Source organism: Mauremys reevesii, linkage group 1, assembly GCF_016161935.1.
Source record: "Mauremys reevesii isolate NIE-2019 linkage group 1, ASM1616193v1, whole genome shotgun sequence".
Lineage (NCBI taxonomy): Eukaryota > Metazoa > Chordata > Testudines > Geoemydidae > Mauremys > Mauremys reevesii.
In genome coordinates, this window is record NC_052623.1 from 267,678,949 (window position 1) to 267,698,212 (window position 19,264).

General features: G+C 48.5%; 1 protein-coding gene across 4 annotated transcripts in view; it reads right to left on the reverse strand.

Moving 5' to 3' along the window:
- Positions 1-2,377: 2,377 nt before the first annotated feature.
- TMEM184B (transmembrane protein 184B) overlaps positions 2,378-19,264 on the reverse strand; it is a 44,897-nt gene continuing 28,010 nt past the window's right edge. For all 4 annotated transcript variants that reach the window (XM_039519564.1, XM_039519563.1, XM_039519566.1 and 1 more), the window contains exons 3-9: positions 18,607-18,772; positions 14,129-14,219; positions 13,426-13,501; positions 9,667-9,758; positions 9,133-9,302; positions 8,076-8,270; positions 2,378-5,839 (exon numbers count right to left, since the gene is read on the reverse strand). In XM_039519564.1, coding sequence (XP_039375498.1) covers positions 5,598-5,839; positions 8,076-8,270; positions 9,133-9,302; positions 9,667-9,758; positions 13,426-13,501; positions 14,129-14,219; positions 18,607-18,772 — 1,032 coding nt within the window. In that variant the 3' untranslated portion in view covers positions 2,378-5,597. The remainder of the gene's footprint in view (positions 5,840-8,075; positions 8,271-9,132; positions 9,303-9,666; positions 9,759-13,425; positions 13,502-14,128; positions 14,220-18,606; positions 18,773-19,264) is intronic.

Consider the following 19,264-nt stretch of genomic DNA (forward strand, 5'->3'; position numbering starts at 1 on the left):
GTAGTCTCACTATTGGTTGGGGGTGGGGGGGAGAAAGGGGCTCCTCCAATAAGTAGGATCTTGTTTCTTTGGGGATGCGTCCATACAAAGTAGAGAGAGGGTCCCTGTAACACAACTACCACATTTATCACCAATTTCATGCTAGCTAGAAGCGCATGGCAAAAATACAACAGAAGCCTATAACCAGAGTGCACTTGGTGTTTTAAACGAAACTCAGTTACCCTATTGTAATACTTTGTAATTATATTTCCCTTTTCCCATAAACAGATAATCTCAAAGCATTTAGCATTATCATACCATTGTACCAACAGGGAAATGGAGGCATAGAAAGGTTATGGCCTACTTTTCTACATAGAAGTGTAGGACTGGAAGGAACCTCACGAGGTCATCTAATCCAGTCCCCTGAACTCATGGCAGGACTAAAAGTATTATCTAGACCTTCCCTGACAGGCATTTGTCTAACCTGCTCTTAAAAATCTCCAATGACAGAGATTTCACAATCTCCCTAGGCAATTTATTCCAGTGCTTAACCACCCTGACAGTTAGGAAGTTTTTCCTATGTCCAACCTAAACCTCACTTGCTGCAGGTTAAACCCATTGCTTCTTGTCCTAACCTCAGAGATTAAGGAGAACAATTTTTCACCCTCCTCCTTGTAACAACCTTTTATGTGCTTGAAAACTGTTATCACGTCCCCTCAGTCTTCTCTTCTCCAGACTAAACAAACTCAGTTTTTTCAATTTTCTCTCATAGGTCATGTTTTTCTTTAATCATTTTTCTTGCTCTTCTCTGGACTTTCTCCAGAGAAAGGGCTTCTCCAGGACTTTCCTTGGACACAATACTCCAGCTGAAGCCCAATCAGTGTGGAGTAGAGCAGAAGAATTACTTCTCGTGTCTTGCTTACAAGACTCCTGCTAATACATCCCAGAATGATGTTTACTTTTTTTTGCAATAGTGTTACACTGTTCACTCATATTTAGCTTGTGATCCACTATGGCCCCCAGATCCCTTTCCTAGTACTCCTTCCTAGGCAGTCATTTCCCATTTTGTATGTGTGCAGTTGATTGTTCCTTCCTAAATGGAGTATGCTGCATTTGTCCTTATTGAATTTCAACCTATTTACTTCAGATCATTTCTCCAGTTGGTCCAGATCAATTTGAATTTTAATCCTATCCTCCAAAACACTTGCAACCCCTCCCAGCTTGGTATTGTCTGCAAACTTTTTAAGTGTACTCTCTCTATGCCACTATCTAAATCATTGAAGATATTGAACAGAACCGGACCCAGGACCGATCCCTGCGGGACCCCACTTGATATGCCCTTCCAGCTTGACTGTGAACCACTGATAACTACTTCCTGGGAATGGTTGTTCAATCAGTTATGTACCCACCTTATAGTAGCTCCATCTAGGTTGTATTTCCCTTAGTTTATGAGAAGGTCATGCGAGACTGTACCAAAAGCCTTACTAAAAATCAAGATATACCACATCTACCACTTCCTCCCTATCCACAAGGTTCGTTACCCTGTCAAAGAAAGCTATTAGGTTGGTTTAACAGGATTTGTTCTTGACAAATCCATGCTGACACGTCCACTAATTTTGGGTGACAGGCCCTAGCAGCACGATTCTCAGAAGGGCTGACCTCCTGCAGCCCCCAATGCCTTAAATAGGACTTGTGGGTGCTCAGGATCTCTGAAAATCAGATTCCAGCTGTCTCACATTGGGCACCCAAAATTAGGGTCCATTTCTGTTCCAAACAATTTGCCCAAGGAACCACCAGTCTCAGTGGCAGAACCAGGAATAGAAAGCAGGTCTTCTGCCATCCAGCCCTGTGCTTAGCTTGCTGAGGTACCACTACTCTTCAGCGCTTGTGTTTAGACACATACACATCGCCATCACATCTGAGTGCTGCCAAGAGGAAGCGGAGATGGATGGATACAGACAGTAGTGAAGAGCTTTTGTCTTGCAAAGGAGACTGACAGAATAGGAACTACTGACTGAGGCCATGTCTACATCAGAGAGCTTACAGCTGTACCGATGCAGCTGCGCCGCTCTAAGATCGCTTGTGTAGCCACTCTATGCCGGCGGGAGAGAGCTCTCCTGTCAACATAATAAAACTGCCTCTGAGTGGCGGTAGCTATGTCAGTGGGAGCAGCTCTCCTGTCGCCATAGCGCTGTCCACACCGGTGCATCTATCAGTGTAACTTATGTCGCTCGGTGTGTGTTTTTTTCACAACCCCAGAGCGACAAGTTATACCAACAAAAGCAGTAGCGTAGACATGGCCTGAGGGGCTTGATCAAAAAGAGGTCACAAGATCAGGCCAGGGAATGAAGCGGGGATGGGGGGGACCCCACACACCATGAGGCAGAGGCAGTTTAAGTACAATCTATATTATCTATATATTTTTATTTGTCATTGTATTTGCTTGTTTCTGCAGAGTATTATAACATCACAAAGACCAAAATAGAGAGCGGCTTGTTGCTGAGCTCACATCAGTTATACACGATAAGTACAAAACTAGGTGACTCTGTCTTATTTATCATACATTTTTTTCCAGTCATTTATATACAAAGAACTACTCTATATGGAAAAATAATAAAACAAATTCCATGGGTATGTTACATGGTAAAAAAGGGAAGGGGAGAGAGAGAGCAGGAGAGGGAGAGGACAGCATTGACGGCCTACTGGTGGGACTGGCCTGGATGCTAGGGTTCTGGGCTACCATTAGCTAGGTACATGTGATCACTGGGCCAATTAGCCTAAACCTCCAGCACTGAGTTTTACTGTTTGTTTCTTATTAGCCAGCCAGTCATCGTCACCTTCCGGCACTTGCCCGTCCTGAAGGAGAGCAGCAAGCTTTGCAGAGAGGTTTTCGTATGGTGCTAAAAACAGGTATATGGCAGCTGGGTGTGACGCGGCTCTAGTGTCTACCATATTTCTTTGTTTTTCCAAAGGCGGCTAGTGCCAAAAGGGTTATACTTTAAACCACTAAGCACAGGAAACTTCAAGAATATCCAGATCCTACACACAGCATATGCAGCATCCGCTTTAAAATAAAACACCACCCGTCCCCAAAGCTGGAACATCTCAGGGTCAAGGGCACTGCCCCAGGCCACTCCAAACTTCAGCCATCTCCCTTGACCCAAGGGAGGGACATCAAGAGACTCCCCACAAATAAATTAAAATGGGATGGGGGGTTGGGGACACGTGGCAGCTGGAAATACTGGGACTGGACAGCCCCGCAGAAACAGAGGAGGGGACGTGTGCACCCAAAAAAAAGAGTTAATATAAAATAAGTAACGAGAGAGAAGAGGGGTGGTTGTGAAACAAAGGTCGGTGGAAGGAAGGCCCACGTGAACTTCAGCCCTGCGTCACAGTAGGATTGCAGGTGGAGAAAGGCCTGATAATTAGTGGGTGTTTTGTTTCAGTTTAGCAATGACTGATTTAAAAAAAAAAAAAAAAAAAGCAGCACACTATATTGCATGAGACTAGAGGGTGAGGGGAACCCAGTAGTTACAGAAGCCCATTTGCTTTTAGACGTCCTGCTCCCATCTCCCACCCCACATTGTCCCCAGGCCCTTTGGCAGCTTTGAGGTAGGGGAGCAGGTGGTGTTGCACTGAATGGACTCACCTCTCCTCTAGCATATTCTCAATAGCAAAAAGTGAAGCGCAAAACACCCCGCACTGACATCCCAAGGAGAAATGGGCTCACCTCTAGCCACCATCCATCCTCCCCCAACCAGACAGGCCTCTGAATAGGTAATTTCTGAGGGTGCTGCTGGGATCTTTGCTTGTGAAAATTAAGGCACAGACGAGAAAGGGAAGCCACATGCAAAAGAAGTCAAGCCCTAGCTCCTCCCATCAGGCCTCTCCAGCTGAGGGGCTAGACACACTGTGACAGAGCGGGTGCTTGCTGACCCCAACTAGCCAAGGGGCCTTAAGCCATAATAGCAGCTTAGAACTGGTCCTAGTGATGGGGGAAGGAATGAACAGAGGCCCAGCTGGGCAGAAAGCAGCAGCTTAATATCAACCTCCTGGTTTCAGTTCCCTTTTGGTGGCACATGTAACCACAGCAGCAGGGAAGTCCAATAAGATGCATTTCTTGGTGCCTGGCAAGATTTTTGGCTCTTCCGGGGGATTTTTTATCCTCACTCTGCTGGGCCTCTAAGGCCAGATTCACAGCCCACTGAAGTTAATGGAAAGAATCTCATTGACTTCAGTGTCCTTTGGCTCAAGACTTTACTGCATCAGTTACGACAGGGATTATAGCATGTGCAGTGGCAGCTCCACCCTGGGGGGGGGATCATGGGACATGACAGACTGGCTGCAATGTGTAAACAACTCCAACCAGCCCAGTTAAGCCCTGAACAACAAAGAGGAAGATGAGGAGGGAGTATTTAACATCCCATCCTAGCAGCAACATGCCTTCAATTCACAAGGCAGATCAATGGACAAGATTGGCAGAAGGCTATCTGTAAGAAGAGCGGGGAAGGTGCATGTTCTGAAATGTAACTGGAAGATACCCCATCTCTCCCTTCCAGAGCTGTATCTAAGAGAGAGACTGTTCAGAGTTAAAATGTCCCCACTGCACAGAAATCCAAGAGGAGGAAATGAAGGGCCAGAATTCTGCAAATGAATATATATTAACTTCTAACCACAAGTATTTAACTTCACTAGTAGGGACAGCCAGACACTCCAAGGAGGAATCCTGCTTCTATAATGCAGGAGAGAGATGGGAAGCTGACCATCCATGTGATCGTAAAACCCCTCACCCACAAAGAGAAAAAATGGTTCAAATCAGCCCACCCTGCAGGACTTTACTCGATCACCAGCGGGGGTCAGGAGGAAATCTCTCTCTCTCCACCCACACCTCTAAAAGTACAATATTGCATAATCAGGTGCACTAGGGGATGGGAGGGGTTCCCTTCTCAGGCCTCCAACTGTGGCCACAGAGAACAGAGAAGCAGATAGGACTGATGGTCTGATACGGTCATCAGGAATTCGTACAAGTGTGTCTCTATCGCACTGCCCAAAGGGTACAGAGAAATTAATATTGAGGAGCTGGTAGAGAGGGGAACAAAGGGGGCAGGTTGTGTCCTCATCAACTACTACGGAAAATGGAGCACAAAGTAATTTAGTTGTTCAGCTAGAATGCAAGCTTTTTTGGCCACTTCTTATTCCAGCCAATCATGTTTCATAAAACTTGCCCGGTGGTGGGAGGATATGACCTCACACCCCTCCCACAACTCCACAAAAAAGAAAACGAAAACAGGGTCCACTCTTTCCTAGGGCTCTGCTTCCCCTTCACCACGTGTGTTTGATGCTTTTTAAACGTCTATTTGTGAAGGGGAAAAAACCTGGTCCAGTTGATCTTTGCTTTAGAAAATGGTTTGAGAGAATGAAATCCCAGCCAACTCCCCCACCCCCGAGTCATGACACTCACACCCACAAAAGCTACTGGGAAGTGCCCAATTCTGCACAGAGCACCATTCAGGAAGTGACATGACTTCTGATTCAATAAATAAAAGGAAGGTTCCAGGCTGCGCTGGGGTTGTTCCAGCCAGTGGCCTCAGGGAGAAACTCTGGGGAGGGGGCCTCTATTAGAACTCGTCGTCGGAGCTCAGCAGGAGGGTCTTCTCATTGTCCCGGGCACCCGAGCAGCTGTGGGAGCGCGAAATGATGTGGCTGCCGTTGCGCCAGGGCGGGCCATGCTCCAGCGTTGACTGCTGGGTGTACTGCTGGTAGGCGGGGGAGAAGTTGTGGATAGCGTCTTGGACAATGTCATGAGGGTTCATGGTCTCCTTGAGGCTGCTGGAGATGCTCTTCATGGGGGCGCAGCGACCTGCCGGGCAAGATGGGAGAGCGCATTGAGAAAGACAAAGCCTTAAAAATCAGAGAAGGGAATGTTCACACAGTGACCCACAGCCCGGACACCCTAGCACCTTTTGCACAGGCTGCCTTCAAGTGGCTTCAAAAGAAGTGCCGTAAAAATGGTACAAGCTTTCAGGGGCACGCTCCCAGCATTTGGAAGAGGATTGGTCACAACTGGTCGAGCAATTGCACTTCAAAACAGCAGACTGGAGACATGCAGTAGGAATGGGACGCACACAAATTGCTGACAATCCCACCCTGCATCCTCACCCTGGTTAGTAGGGGGGCGTGATCGCAAGGCACAGATTAAGAAGCATTTCTGTAAGGGATTTGGAGAAGGCACAAAAGAGCAAGAGGAAGGTTCTAGGAATTTGGGGAAAATACGGGGCTTGCATTCATTAGGATGGACAGTGGCTGCAGACAGGACTGAGGGGTTCACCACTGTGATGGGGGGCAGAAAACATTTACAAAGAGAAGGGAGATGGGAAGCTAGGAAGGGAGGGAGGGACAAAGCAACAGAAAAGGGCGCTCTGCATGGGGCTAGGGATGTGTGTGTCTCACAGAGCAGCAATGAGGGAAGCTGCAGCTGGGCCAACTCCATATGGGAGTCAGTCAGGCCTGAGGGATGTGGGGAAATTACAGGGTGCAAGACAGAGAGGTACAGAGTTAAGGTGGCTGCCTCCTATCTTGGAATGCTACGAATCCCATTCCTCTCTGAACTTCCAGGGGCATCAGTACCCACATGAGCTTCTGAATTTGCTCCCTGCCCCAAAGGATGAACTCCCCAAACCATCAAAGCATGCTGCTTATTTTTGGGGATAAAAAGGGGGACTGTCTCACAGGTGAGGCTGATTGCTTCAATATACACGGCCCCACTCCCACCCTTAGACCTGTGAACAACGCCACGCGCTCTGAACACAAAACCCCGTGGTTTTAGCTAGAATTAAAACAATTAAGTGTTTCGACGCGACTGATAAGACTCTCAACCTGCTAGCCCCACCAAAGGTACTCCAGGCTATGAAGTTATGCCACTGCCCTGTTAGGTGACCTACGATACAGGAACTCTCAAGAAGCTGCATTGAGGAAGGCAAGTTCCACACACGGGATGGCAGCTGGAATCTGCCAGCTAGTGCTTCATAGGGAAGGGTTAGGATATTGGTGGAGAGGGGTGGGAAACCAGTCCGAGCAGTACTCGTTTAAGAGCAACTGAAGAATACACAGAGAACACAGCACCTACCGTATGGCCCATACGATGGAACGGCTGCGTCAGAAACCAGTAGCCAAAGCAAGGGAGACAAAGAGAGAAAGGAAAAAGAGAGAGAGAGAGAGAGAGATAGAAAGATGGGAAATAACAGGCTGAACAAGCAAGTTATTCTCAGACCCGCCACCAAAACATCCCCGGCAGTGCTGGGTAACAATTTAACCATCCATTTAACACATGCAGACTCTATGGCTGAGGGTGGGCAGGATCCCTCTAATTTCCACCCCAAAGCCCCCTATTGTTGGAGTGACCTGTCCTTCCAGAGCCTCTAGGCTTGCTGGGATGGAGTGGTCATGCCATGACCTTCGCATGCCATCTGTGCATGATGCACATCCCATCTCTAAAGGGAAGGAAGCCACACCCCTTTATTTAGGGAAGGAGGGAAAAACACCATGACAAACTGGTACAGTGGTGGGCACAAGAACATCCTCTCTTCACTGGCCAGCTTCCAAGTCCCTCTTCTGATGCTCTTCCTTTTCTCAAGAGCAGGGTCTCTGACCCCTCTGTCCTCAGAATGCCTCTGCAGGAAGATCCCCCTCCCTCATGCCAAGGGCACACACTTCCATCTCCCTCAGTTTGAGGAAAACAGGAGCTTCCTCAGACCTCTCCCCCGACTCCCTTGTGTCTGCTGCCCAATCTGAACATGTGGTGTTCCCCCACAGAAGAACACAGGAAAGAGGCCATTATGTCATCCTCTGACAGGAGACTAATTCTTACAGGCCTGAAGTCTGTAGCGAGCTGTTCTGGGTGGAGTACTGGGGAATTGAAAAGGAAACATTGAAAATCAAACTGTGTTCTGCTCTGTAGGGCCCTTGCACACCGTGCCTGTGCAAACGTAACTGGAGAGAGAACGCTTTCCTGAGTATCCAGATTGGGAGCCTAGGACCCAATAAACCAGCTACACCAAAGTGTACGCATGCCCTCCCAGGGAAGCTGGCTCCTTTACCTTGTGCGTCAAGACGCTTGTCTGCATAGACCTTATAGGTGAAGGCATGGCGCAGGGCGAGGGCTGCGAAGAACATCTCCACGCAGATGATGAAGTCCTGGTAGCCAGCGGCCACAGTACCTTCACCCACAGACACGTTGGCCGAATGGATCTTGGGAATGGCACCACACTTCTCAAGAATAGCCAACAGCATCCCTGAGCAGGGCAACAGATTCAAAACACAAGTGAGGGGGGAAAAAAGGCTGACCTCACAACTCCCCACAGAATGAGCATGGCCAATTGTCTGTGCACATGTCCAGGCAAACTCGTTTAACAAAATGACTGCTACAGGAAGTTAGCTGGATGCTCCCATTCATCCTGTTTTGTAGTGCAAGGGAAAAGCAGCACCGTGTGAAATTAAATAGCAACAAATTTCAGCACAGATAGCACTTAAATGGGAACATTTTTCTAATCACAATGTATAAATGAATCGCACAAGTATTGCGCAAGTACATGAAGTGAGTTTTCTACTCTCTCTGTAGCATGTGACAACGTTGCTAATGCCATAGCAATATAGTGGACTATGCAGACAATTAGTTTGTTCTGATGGAGTAGCTCCTTATTTATATGTATCTTGCCCTGATCCATTGCGGGTTCTGCAGTTACATGACACGTGTTTCAGTTGATGTGTCATTTAGCAAAAAAGGTATATGCACTTGTGACTGAAGATTTGCTCATAATCTTTAAAAGAGACCCATGATTTCAGGTTTGTCACTTTAAACAATACAATTGCAGTATGCAAATAAACTCATGCCAGCTGCATCTTGCCACTGGCGGAGCTGCCCAAGGCCACCATGAAACAAGCAGCTGGTTTGTGAGGCAGGTGTGTGTCAAAGACAGTGGGGGAGGAACAAAGATGACAAAGGGGGCGAGAGCTTCTCCTGGGACGAACAACCACATACTAAAGGATCACAAGAGAGAGACTTGGTGGCTACTCAACAACACTTGTTCCATCAGCTTTTACTTCCCCGGAGCCTCTCTAAGGAGATCTGCAGGCTAGGGAGAGGAGGCGCCTCACCTTGCCAGAAGGACAGGAAGATGACGGACTTGACCATGAAGAACTTGAGAACGGGGCTGTAGGGGCTGAGCAGCTCGCGTGTGGCAAAGTAGAAGAGGAAGAGGGCGTAGAGCGCCAGGCTGACTGAAATATTGTAGATGATCGTCACATAGAGGTAGCCGCGGGTGACACTGAAATGAGAGGAAACACAAACCCTTTGCAGCTCACAAATAACCTCCATCCCTCACCTCTTCGAGACAAGGGTACAGTGTTTCTTTCCCCCCTGGCACCCCCACTCAACCCCTTCCCCGAGGTAACATGAAACCCATCGGCTCCGCTCTCACATGCCTCCTTTCCCCACCACGCCACCCTCCCTCTTCTCATGCGCAGCCCAAGAGCCCCCTTTCTCCACACACGCCCTCTCCCCATCAGGGCCCTGTGCAGTCACTCAGACCCCAGGCAGCCAGAGTCTTTCCTTCACAAATGCATGGAACGTCAGGCCTGTGAGAGGCTTGCCTGCTGGAGAAATCCCATGATGCTAAACAGTTTGCTTACTCGAAGTCACCGTCCCGGTACTTGCCAAAGGCCTGGAGGATGACTGTGCTGATTGCCATAAGGGGCTTCACCACACAGAACTGCAGGGTGGCCTAAGGGAAAGAGGGAAAAGGAATGAGATGGAGAAGGAGAGAGAACAAGTGCCATATACATACACACAGGCTTTGATCCAGAGGCAACCAATACCATGCATCAGTCACCATCAGAGCAGTTCAACAGCATAGTGTGGTTCCAGTCCTAACAATTACACTGGTCCCACTGTTCTTTAACTGCAGTTCTCTGGGAGTAGAAGATGAGAAAGATTCAGATCATGTGTGTCCATGTGGCTGCCCCTCCTCCACCACGAGAGGCGAAGCCCACTCCTGAGCTGGAGGTTGCAAGAGACTGCTCACTGACAGAGTCGGTTCAGAGGCTGGGGTGCAGTAGAGGTAGGGAGACCACCCATCCTGTATTTTAAGTGAAGGTCTTTAACTGGGGCCTAATGTTCTGTGTCCAAGTCCAGTGAGGAGCTACTGAGAAACGTTTGATCAGATAAAATGCACGTTTCCAGGCGATAACCACACATGATCCTACCCTGGGGCATGGTACACACACAGACACAATTCTGTATAATGAACAAAACGTTATGAAATGGTGTCCTGGGATACGGGCGAGGAGGGGAAGAAAGGACTCTGGGCCATATTTTTCATCACCATATTCTCGGTCTGCTTGCAATGCAGGTGGTCACCTTACATGGGAGAAAAGAGGAAACAACTCCAGACTCTTCTTAGAAAGGGATATCTTGGCAAATGAAACCGTGTAAGCTGGTTTCAGATACCACAGTGATGAGTGCTGTCTAAATGCCTAGCTAGGTTAGAGCCGTTCTGCTTTCACTTGCACAAGCTTAGAGTCCGTCTGGAAGGGAGAATCGCCCTGGAGGCTCTCTAGGACTTGAGAGCAGTTCTGTCTGCTCCATCAAGTGTCCCAGCACTGAGCATGGCCTCTGACCTCCACCCCCTCACGATTCCCTCCCACCCTAAACCTCAGCAGTAAGAAACATTTAACTTCCGGGAGAGAGAAGAAGCTGAACTTCATAAAGGTCAGAGGGTGGGGAAGACCCTAAAATTGTCACTGGAGTCTCCCTAAAGCAGATGAGGTAAGAGTTTTGCAAGGTGCTGAGGGGGGTAGAAGGAAGGTAAAACCAAAGGGAAGGATGCTGTTGGTAAGACACAATTTGCTAGTGGTCATAAGATTTCAAGGCGATAAAAAAACCCAACACAAGCCAGTGGGTGAGTCACCAAGATGAGAATTGAATAAGGTCAAGTTAATTGGTAAACAACAACTCTGAGCTTCCTCCCCCTCCAGTCCAGGGATTGTCTAACTATCTCCCTGCAATCCAAACCACACACTTTTGTTTTTAAGCACTTCCTGGGGAAGAAAGCATAAGACATATGGGAAATGCACTGAGGGTGCATGACCCAGACATCATGAAGGTCACTGGGCACAAGTCGGGAAAGAACCTCTGCGTAATACCCTGCTGTGGAGATAAGTGCCTGCCCAGGCTTTTAGACCACACCCGCCGCTGTGGCCTCTGAGGAGATCTACAATGCAACAGAAAATCCACAGCATCAAGTCTCAGAGGCCAGGTCTATTGACTTAGACTAACAGGACTCAGGCTGCGGCGCTAAAAACTGCAGTGTAGACATTTGGGCTCAGGCTGGAGCCCAGGCTCTGAAACTCCACAAGGGGGGTGGGTCTCAGAGCTTGGGCTCCAGCCCAAATGACTACACTGCAGTTTTTAGCCCCACAGCCCAAGCCCCATGAACCCGAGTCAGCCGCATCTGTGCCACGGGTCTTTTATTGCAGTGTAGATGTACCCTGAGTGCCCAAGCTACACATGGCCAATACAGATGGATACAGCAAACGCCTGTCTGAGAACAGCCCAGTTCAAGAGAGGAGAGGGGAAGGATAGTTGTGTGCTGAAGAGGTCTTCAGCACTAACAAGGCTGACGAGACCCGACAGGGTGACACCACTACCAGACAGGCTCAGAGGGGGGCGAAGAATGGCCAAGGTGTTCCTTTTGGGTTTCCCTCAGTGGGTCATCATGGGGATCAACTGGGCAGTCAGGTGGCCCTGGAAGTTTTTGTGCTCCCCAGTGCTGAAATCCCAAGGAGGTCCCAGAGGCTGGGCTTGGTGTCACAGATTGCCCATTGAACTGCTGTCAGCCCAACTTCCATGGAGTGAGAGGGAAGTGCCTCACGTCCCTCTGGCAGGCTAGAAAGCGGTGCTAGCAGTTTGCAAAGGGCAGTCACATCTGGAAGAACTGCTACCACGATGTAGGGAAGCAAGGGGTCTAGAAAAAATATCCATCTAAGACAGAGTTGTCAAAGCCTCAGCCCGCTTGATTGATTTGTGGAACCTGCACAACATACTCAGAGTTCGCAGAATTTCAGCTTTCATTAAACAAAACAAAAAAGTTGCTAGTCCTCCTGGTTGAGATGAAAACCTTCCAAATATGAACCGAGTGTTACCCACGTAGTGATGTCGGCCTAAGTCTGCAGATGGTCTGAAACAACAGCGCTGAGAGGGGTGATCTACCATATGCCCTATTAATCTCATTGGGGTGTTACTTGAAAGCCAACTGACGATACTTTAAATGTCAACATTAGCTATTTCATTGCTCATAACTGTAATGGGGGGGAATGGAGAACGGGGTGGGAGTGAAGCCCAGGTGAGGAAGGAATTAGGGAAGGAAAAAACAGAGGGAAGAATAGAAATACATAAAGGCAGGAAAGAGGGAGAGAAACAAATAAAGGAGGATAAGGAAGGATGAAATAGTCACAGTCCTAAAGGTCACTATGCTTCCCAGGGAGTAATGCTGAATGCGATAATCAGGCTGTTTTCACTCTTGATCTTAATGCAAACTTTTCATTGAGCTCAGCTGGAGCTCTGGTGCGGAGTAAGGGCAGCAAATGGGCCTAAATTCATAGCAAGACCCAAAGACTATAATTAAAAATGGAATTCGGCCCTTTTTCAGAGAATGAAAGCAACGCCCCAATCTAACCAAACCTGTTTCAGTCACTATCGACAGAGAGATCCTGCATGTCACTCTCAGCAGCTTAGCAAATCTCTACCTTTACTGCTACCTTGTGGCAGCCAGCAGCGACAGCCTCCTGGACCCCATGACTGAACACATGACGGATTTGTCGTCATTTAGATTTCTCTCTCTTCCTGACATACCCTCTTCATCATGCACACCCCCTGGAGTGAGCAATAGCTGGAGAAGTTCCTCCTGCAAAGTGGTGTGTCACGATGATCAGACTCCATACTCCCACTCCTAACCACACTGGCAAAGCTGGGAACGCAAGAGACATTTACACAACTACTGCGAGTGTCTGGGACCCAAGAAGGCACCAAGTTCTCATAGGGGATCTGGGACCTGCCTATCCCAGAAGGGGAAGAGGAAACAAACATCAGTTCTTAGGGACTCCTGGGGCTTGGGGTAGATCCTGTAGAGAAGACATCTCATTTCCCTTGCTAACCGCCTTTCTTGTTTTTGGGTGGGCAGAGCAACATGGTATATCTGCCTCAGCGCTATTATAACACGATAACAGATTTATTCTCGCCCACCAAGCTACGTGCCTTTCTCAGCTCAATCTCATAAATCCACTGAACAGAGGTTGGTCCAAAGGAGCCCTCATCTCAGAAACTCCATGGGCCAGGCATTACTGCCTCCTCTCCTGCTTCTTGCACACAAACCAGCTTTCTTCAGCTCATACCTGTTTGCAGAACCTCAGGAATCCAATGGAATACGTCTTCCCCCACAGGCAGCAAGTCCCATACATGCAACTGGACCTGAAAACGCAACACAGCAGGACAGCCAGAGAAAGAGGAGTCAGAGGGTAGAGCTCAGGATATGGCAAGCAGTGAGATGCAGGCCCTTGCCTGCTCATCTCCTCCCAATGAAAATATAAGATTCTTGCTTTCACCAGGCCTAATTAGTCATCACCATAGCGACAGCCTTAGTCTCCTTCAGAGATGGAGACACGAACAGAGGTGTGGTCTTGCACTCCTATCTCTACCCCCCAAAACCGATTTTTGGCAGGGAAGTTGTTGGCTAGCATGGTATAGCACTAGAAAGGAGGGCAGGCAGCCACAACCAGCATGGGCTAGGGAAAGGAAACACATACTGGGGGGAGGGGAGAAGAAACTACAGGGGAGCCAGGTGAACATGAAAGCTCTACGTAGGTAGGCTCCGTTCACACGTGATGATCCGAATGGCCTCATCCAGTGTGACTGGATGCTTGTAAATCCGTTTGAGTCCTGTGTGTAATGAGCTAGGTGGTATCATCCGATCCAGTTCCAGGGTACACTTATTGCACCACACAGTTCCCAGTGGCAGGGGTTAGAGCAAATCCTGTGATACAGAAGTCCCCAGGGAAGGATGGGCGAGAGTGCTGTGAATAGACTTGGAGTACTCACTCGATGGATTTCCCTCTGATCTCAGACATGATGGAGCTCTCCCCCCCGAGATACTCATAGCAGAGGCTGAGGAAGTTGTAGATTACAAAGGCTGCAAAGACAGATTAACCAGATCAAAATCAGGACACCCACTGCACAGGGACAAGCAGCTGGGGTGCAGGGGAGAAGCAAAACCAGCAGCAATGACAATCTGTGCAGCGCCTTTCATTCTGAGAATCCCAGACTGTTTTTACAGGGTGCACTCCTCCTCCTGCTGCTTCAGCTGTTACATGGCAATCTGCATTGAAACCCGGCCAGGGCACCAAGGCTAATACCTCTACTCTTCCCAACAGTGCCATGCAACGTTTAGCTACCACCACTTTGGTCAAGGCCTCTGTTTTACATCTCCTCTGTAAGATGCCCTTCCCAGACTCACAGCGCTCCCTAGCACTATTCTGGGGCATTAGCCTAGTACTCACTCACCTGGAAAAGCATCCCTAATGAATCATCCATCTCACTTCTTTCCGCACCCTCTATTCACCTTTGAGGTCTCTAAACCAAGGCTACGATTTTGTTACAGAAGTCATGGAAATCACGGAATCTGTGACTTCCAAAGCTCTTCATGACTTCAGCCCCCAGTGGCTGGGGGGATCTCCACAGCTTCCTGCCACCGTGGGCGGCAGGGGGACCCTGGAGCTCTGAGCCCCCATAAGTGGTGGGGGCCCCCAGAGATCCCAGCCTGCCTCCACAGCTGCCCAGCGGCTTCCCATTTTGTCATGGATATTTTTTAGTACAAGTCAGGGACAAGTCACAGGCTCCCTGAATTTTTTTTTTATTACACATGACCGATCTGTGATTTTTACTAAAATATCCATGACAAAATCTTAGCCTTACAAATGAGGCCCTACCCTGCTTAGCTTAGGACAGCTGATGAGCAAACAAACAGTCTCTCCTATGTGATCTGACTGTGGGCACTCCCCCCCGCTCCCCACAAGGAGACCCAAAGAAATGGAGGGGTGATCCGGTGACTGAAACTTTGTTTCACAGTTTATGGCAATCATTACAACCTGCAGCCTGCCTATTATTCTCCACAGAAAGTTGTAATATTTTTCACTAACTGGGGAGATGAGTAAGGGCTTTACATCACCCACCAGGATGCATCCCCCATGCAGTGCATTTGCTCCTTCTTCTGGATCACCCCTTACATGAGGAATGCTCTCCCCTCTTCAAGACTCGCCTCCACTGACACCTACAGTATATTGCCAAGTGAATGGCGGGGGCAGTGCCAGCCTCTTCCTTGCCATGAGGTTCCGCCTCTCTCTGTGGCTCCGCCCCTTCCCCCCCCCCCAGCCAGACCAGAAGCCAGAGCTGGGCAGTCTGCAGTGCAGGCTGTTTGCAGGTGGCAAGAGCCTCCCAGGTAGGGGGACCAGCTCTGGGGCTGACAGAGCCCTCTGGCATTTGGGGAGCAGCAACTGTGGGGGGCAGTGCCCCTGGAGCCTGGACCAGTGCAGGAGGTCAGACTAGACGATCATAATGGTCCCTTCTGACCTTAAAGTCTATGAGTCTTGGATTGGCTGGAGCTCCCCACAGCAGCCATCTGCCCTGGGTGGCACCCCTGGCGGGTGGGGACACGGGCTGGGGGCTGCTCTCAGGCAACCCTGCCCCACCCCCTCCGGCTTACTTCTCCACTGCTGCTAGAACTGGGTGCCCAGCCAGCAGCCGCCAGTCTCTCTGCTCTGCCTTCAGAGCTGGGCAGCCAGAGAGCAGCAGCTGATACGGGGTGGCTACGGCAAATTTTGGGGTGGCTATAGACCCCTCAGCACCACCCCATGAATGGCTGGTAGGGACTTTCATTTATCATAGATCATGTAATAAATAAATTAATAAATGATGAGCATTTAGCAATGCACATGGCTAGCTTATGTTAACCTGCTCTCATTGCTGTTTCCCTTATTCTAGTCCGCCCACCTCTCTCCTACTGTTACAGCCACTCTTGTATCCTGATTTAAATAAGACTGTGAGCTCCCTGGGGCAGGGTCTGTCCTACTCTGTTTGTACAGCACCTAACACAACGGGGCCCAGATCCCGATTGTATTACGGTAATATCAACATACCTTGAGGAAATAATAAACTCAAGGGAGAGACCCCGTACCCAGGGAATTTCAAGATAAGAACAAAACAAAATCAAATACATAAGGCCAAGAATCTGTCCTCAGCAAGGAGCTGGATACCAGACATCAAAGAGGTTAACCCACTTGGAAAAAAGATATCTATGATTGGAGACAGCTCATGGACTTTCACCTCCTCTGGGCCCTTGTAATCACCCAACTATGCCCTTACACAAAAGGGACACAGATCCCATGAAGAAATACCTCCCAAAAATCTAACAACAGGATTAGACACAACGTAAGCACTTCCAGACATTTTTAGCACAACAGAATAGTACAGTGCATAAATGGCCATGGTCTACCTGCTTCTATTTATACAATAAGGCAAACTTGTATTCCACCTGTAATCCTGGTTATTGAACAGGCCCATTGACTATATTTCTGTAATGATTTGGGATACTGGTATTGATGAAATAATTAATTAAAAAGACAACATAGAAAACATTTATTTAAAAAACCTGTGGTAAATTACCTGGTCTGTAAACTTCCTGCATCTCCCTTAACTTTAGGCCTATGAAGGCAACTCTCGGCTGCTGGGGGAGGAGAAGCTTAGCTTCTCATATTGTTCTCCAGTGGTGCCCTCCACTACTCTCCGAAGTGGTCACTGCAACACCAGCTGCCCATCCAAAAGCGTTGGGAAGGAGGTGAAATCAGAGGGAGAAGAATGGGGACATTTGCCCCCACTCTCCCTCTACAGTCCCCAAAAGAAACAAGTGCTAATTATTAAAGATGGCTGTGCTAGAAGAACAGCGCTTCCCCTCCTAGCCCATATTTGTCTTTGTCATCAAAATTACTTATCATCACAAAAGAACACAAGCTCTTATGTCACAGACTGAAGCCCCAGGGTTTCATGTGTGTAGAGGCAGGATAAAAGAGCAGGACCAAAAAAGTACACCCCACCCGCCAAAAGACACACCACAGAGAACGACCCATGATTGGTACAACATAGATTCCAAGTTTAGTGATGGATTTTTTTAATTCATTACTATTTTTATTGTTTTCAAGTGGAGCTATTCCCCAAGAGTAAAAATCTCCACTGAACACGAGAAAGATATCCCTCCCACCCTCTCCAATCTCCTGCTTTTCCTGAGCATAGTTTTGAAACTGTTCAGAGAATACACAGGGGCAGGGGACGCACCTCCACACAGCACAACAGGCGGGACAAGCGGGTGAACTTTAGAACGCAGGCCCACCCCTTGAGCAGATGTTGCGATGTTTGCAAACTCCCTAGGCAAGGCGGAGGGGATAATAGCCGTTGCTAGGAGAGGACTTTCTCAGAGTAGCAGGCTTCCTGCTAGGCCTTTACACACAAACACAGGGAGAGCAGGGGAGAGAAAAAATGGCCTCTGGATTGTGTTCATGAGTTTGCCATCTGCTATTGCATCTCAGTGCATTGTCACTGGTCCCTTGAGCAGATTAACTTGTTGACACACCAAGGGGCCTCTCTCCTTGCAACACAGATCTCACCAACAACAAACCCTACAAACAAGGTGAAATTTAGTCAGGACAGACACACACACAATAATAGTGGTCCAACAGGATATTCTGCCACAGAGTACAGCCTCTCCCAGGATGCTGTTGGGGGGGGGAAGAGAGGCTCCTTTTTTGAAAGGTGGGAGGGGGTAGATTTTAGGAGAAGTGTTTATTTCAGAGACTGACCATTTCCTTCTCATATGCCTCAAGGGTGAGTTTTCCTTTCCTAGCTGGGTGGGTCACATTCTTCGAAAAGTGCAATAAGTAACCGATATTGATCCTCACACCTTTCTGCCCAAAGCACGTTACAGCTCTCTCACACACACCACTGAACCACAGTGGCTACTGTAGTGGAATGCAGCAGCCATTCTGTGCTGGGGAAACGATGCAAACAGTTACAGGATGGGAAGAGAGTAACAGTGCCAACAGAAACTGTAATGGGGATTTAGGGGCCATGCGAGGAGGGGCAGAATACAATTGCTCAGGTGTTTGGGAGACCTTTGGGATCTTTAACATCGATGGGCGTTCAGACCTTCAGTTTTACACCTCCTCTGAAAGAATGAATACAAGTCTGCCATGTGAGAAAATCTCTTCAGAAGCTTTGTGTCTTTCTAAAACGTATCCTAGGGGAATCCCAATATACCCTGCCACTCCTACAGCAGCCAGGAGGACAGAAGACATTGTTCCCCAGTCGCTAAGCCAGGCTTCAAACCATGGTTCTAGTTCGATATCAGTACAAATCATAGCCATAGGACAGAAGTACGCTCCCTCCACTACACTTCCTGACCACATGCAGGCCCAGTCCCTGCGCTCCAGCCTGTAATAGAAAGCCCCCATGCTCCGCCATCCCCGCCTTACCTTCATAGCAGTCCCGCACAGTGCCAAAGTAAACATAGTACTGGTCATTGGTGAAGAAAAGGAGGCTGAGCCATGAGTCGAAGGCGTAAATGGGCACAATGAAGAGGATCCGGACAATGTAGCGCTGCTCATTGGGGCAGCTGTAACAGCGCAGATGCATGTAGATCTGAATGGGGGAAGATGGAGAACAGGATCAGTGACAATCAAACAGAGGAAAGGGTGGGACTGGATGGCCATGGGGGACCGAGAATGGAACACAGAACTCCTCACTGGCGCAGGTGATCTAACACGGCCTTAAGACGGCAGGGATTTAAAAAAACTGTTACTTTCTTATGGCTACTTGCAGTGGCCTGTGTGAAGTGAATTGGGGGCTGCAGTCCAGTTTCTAATGAGATTCATTTTTATTATTTTTTGCTCATTATCATCAAGTGTGGCCTCACGTTCTCTTGTTCGTATTTAATTCCCAGATAGTCCATCCCAAGACCCTGCTATCTCCTTTCAGGCACTTAAGATTTCCAACCCTGCAGCCTCCTCTTTTCCTCAGCCGTATAGGACTGAGCACATCAGGCTGTCACCATGGTTAAAGCCCTCTTTACCTTTGAGCAGTTTTATACACTTCCCCATGACGTTTCCATGAAAGAACCCCAGAAAATTCCTT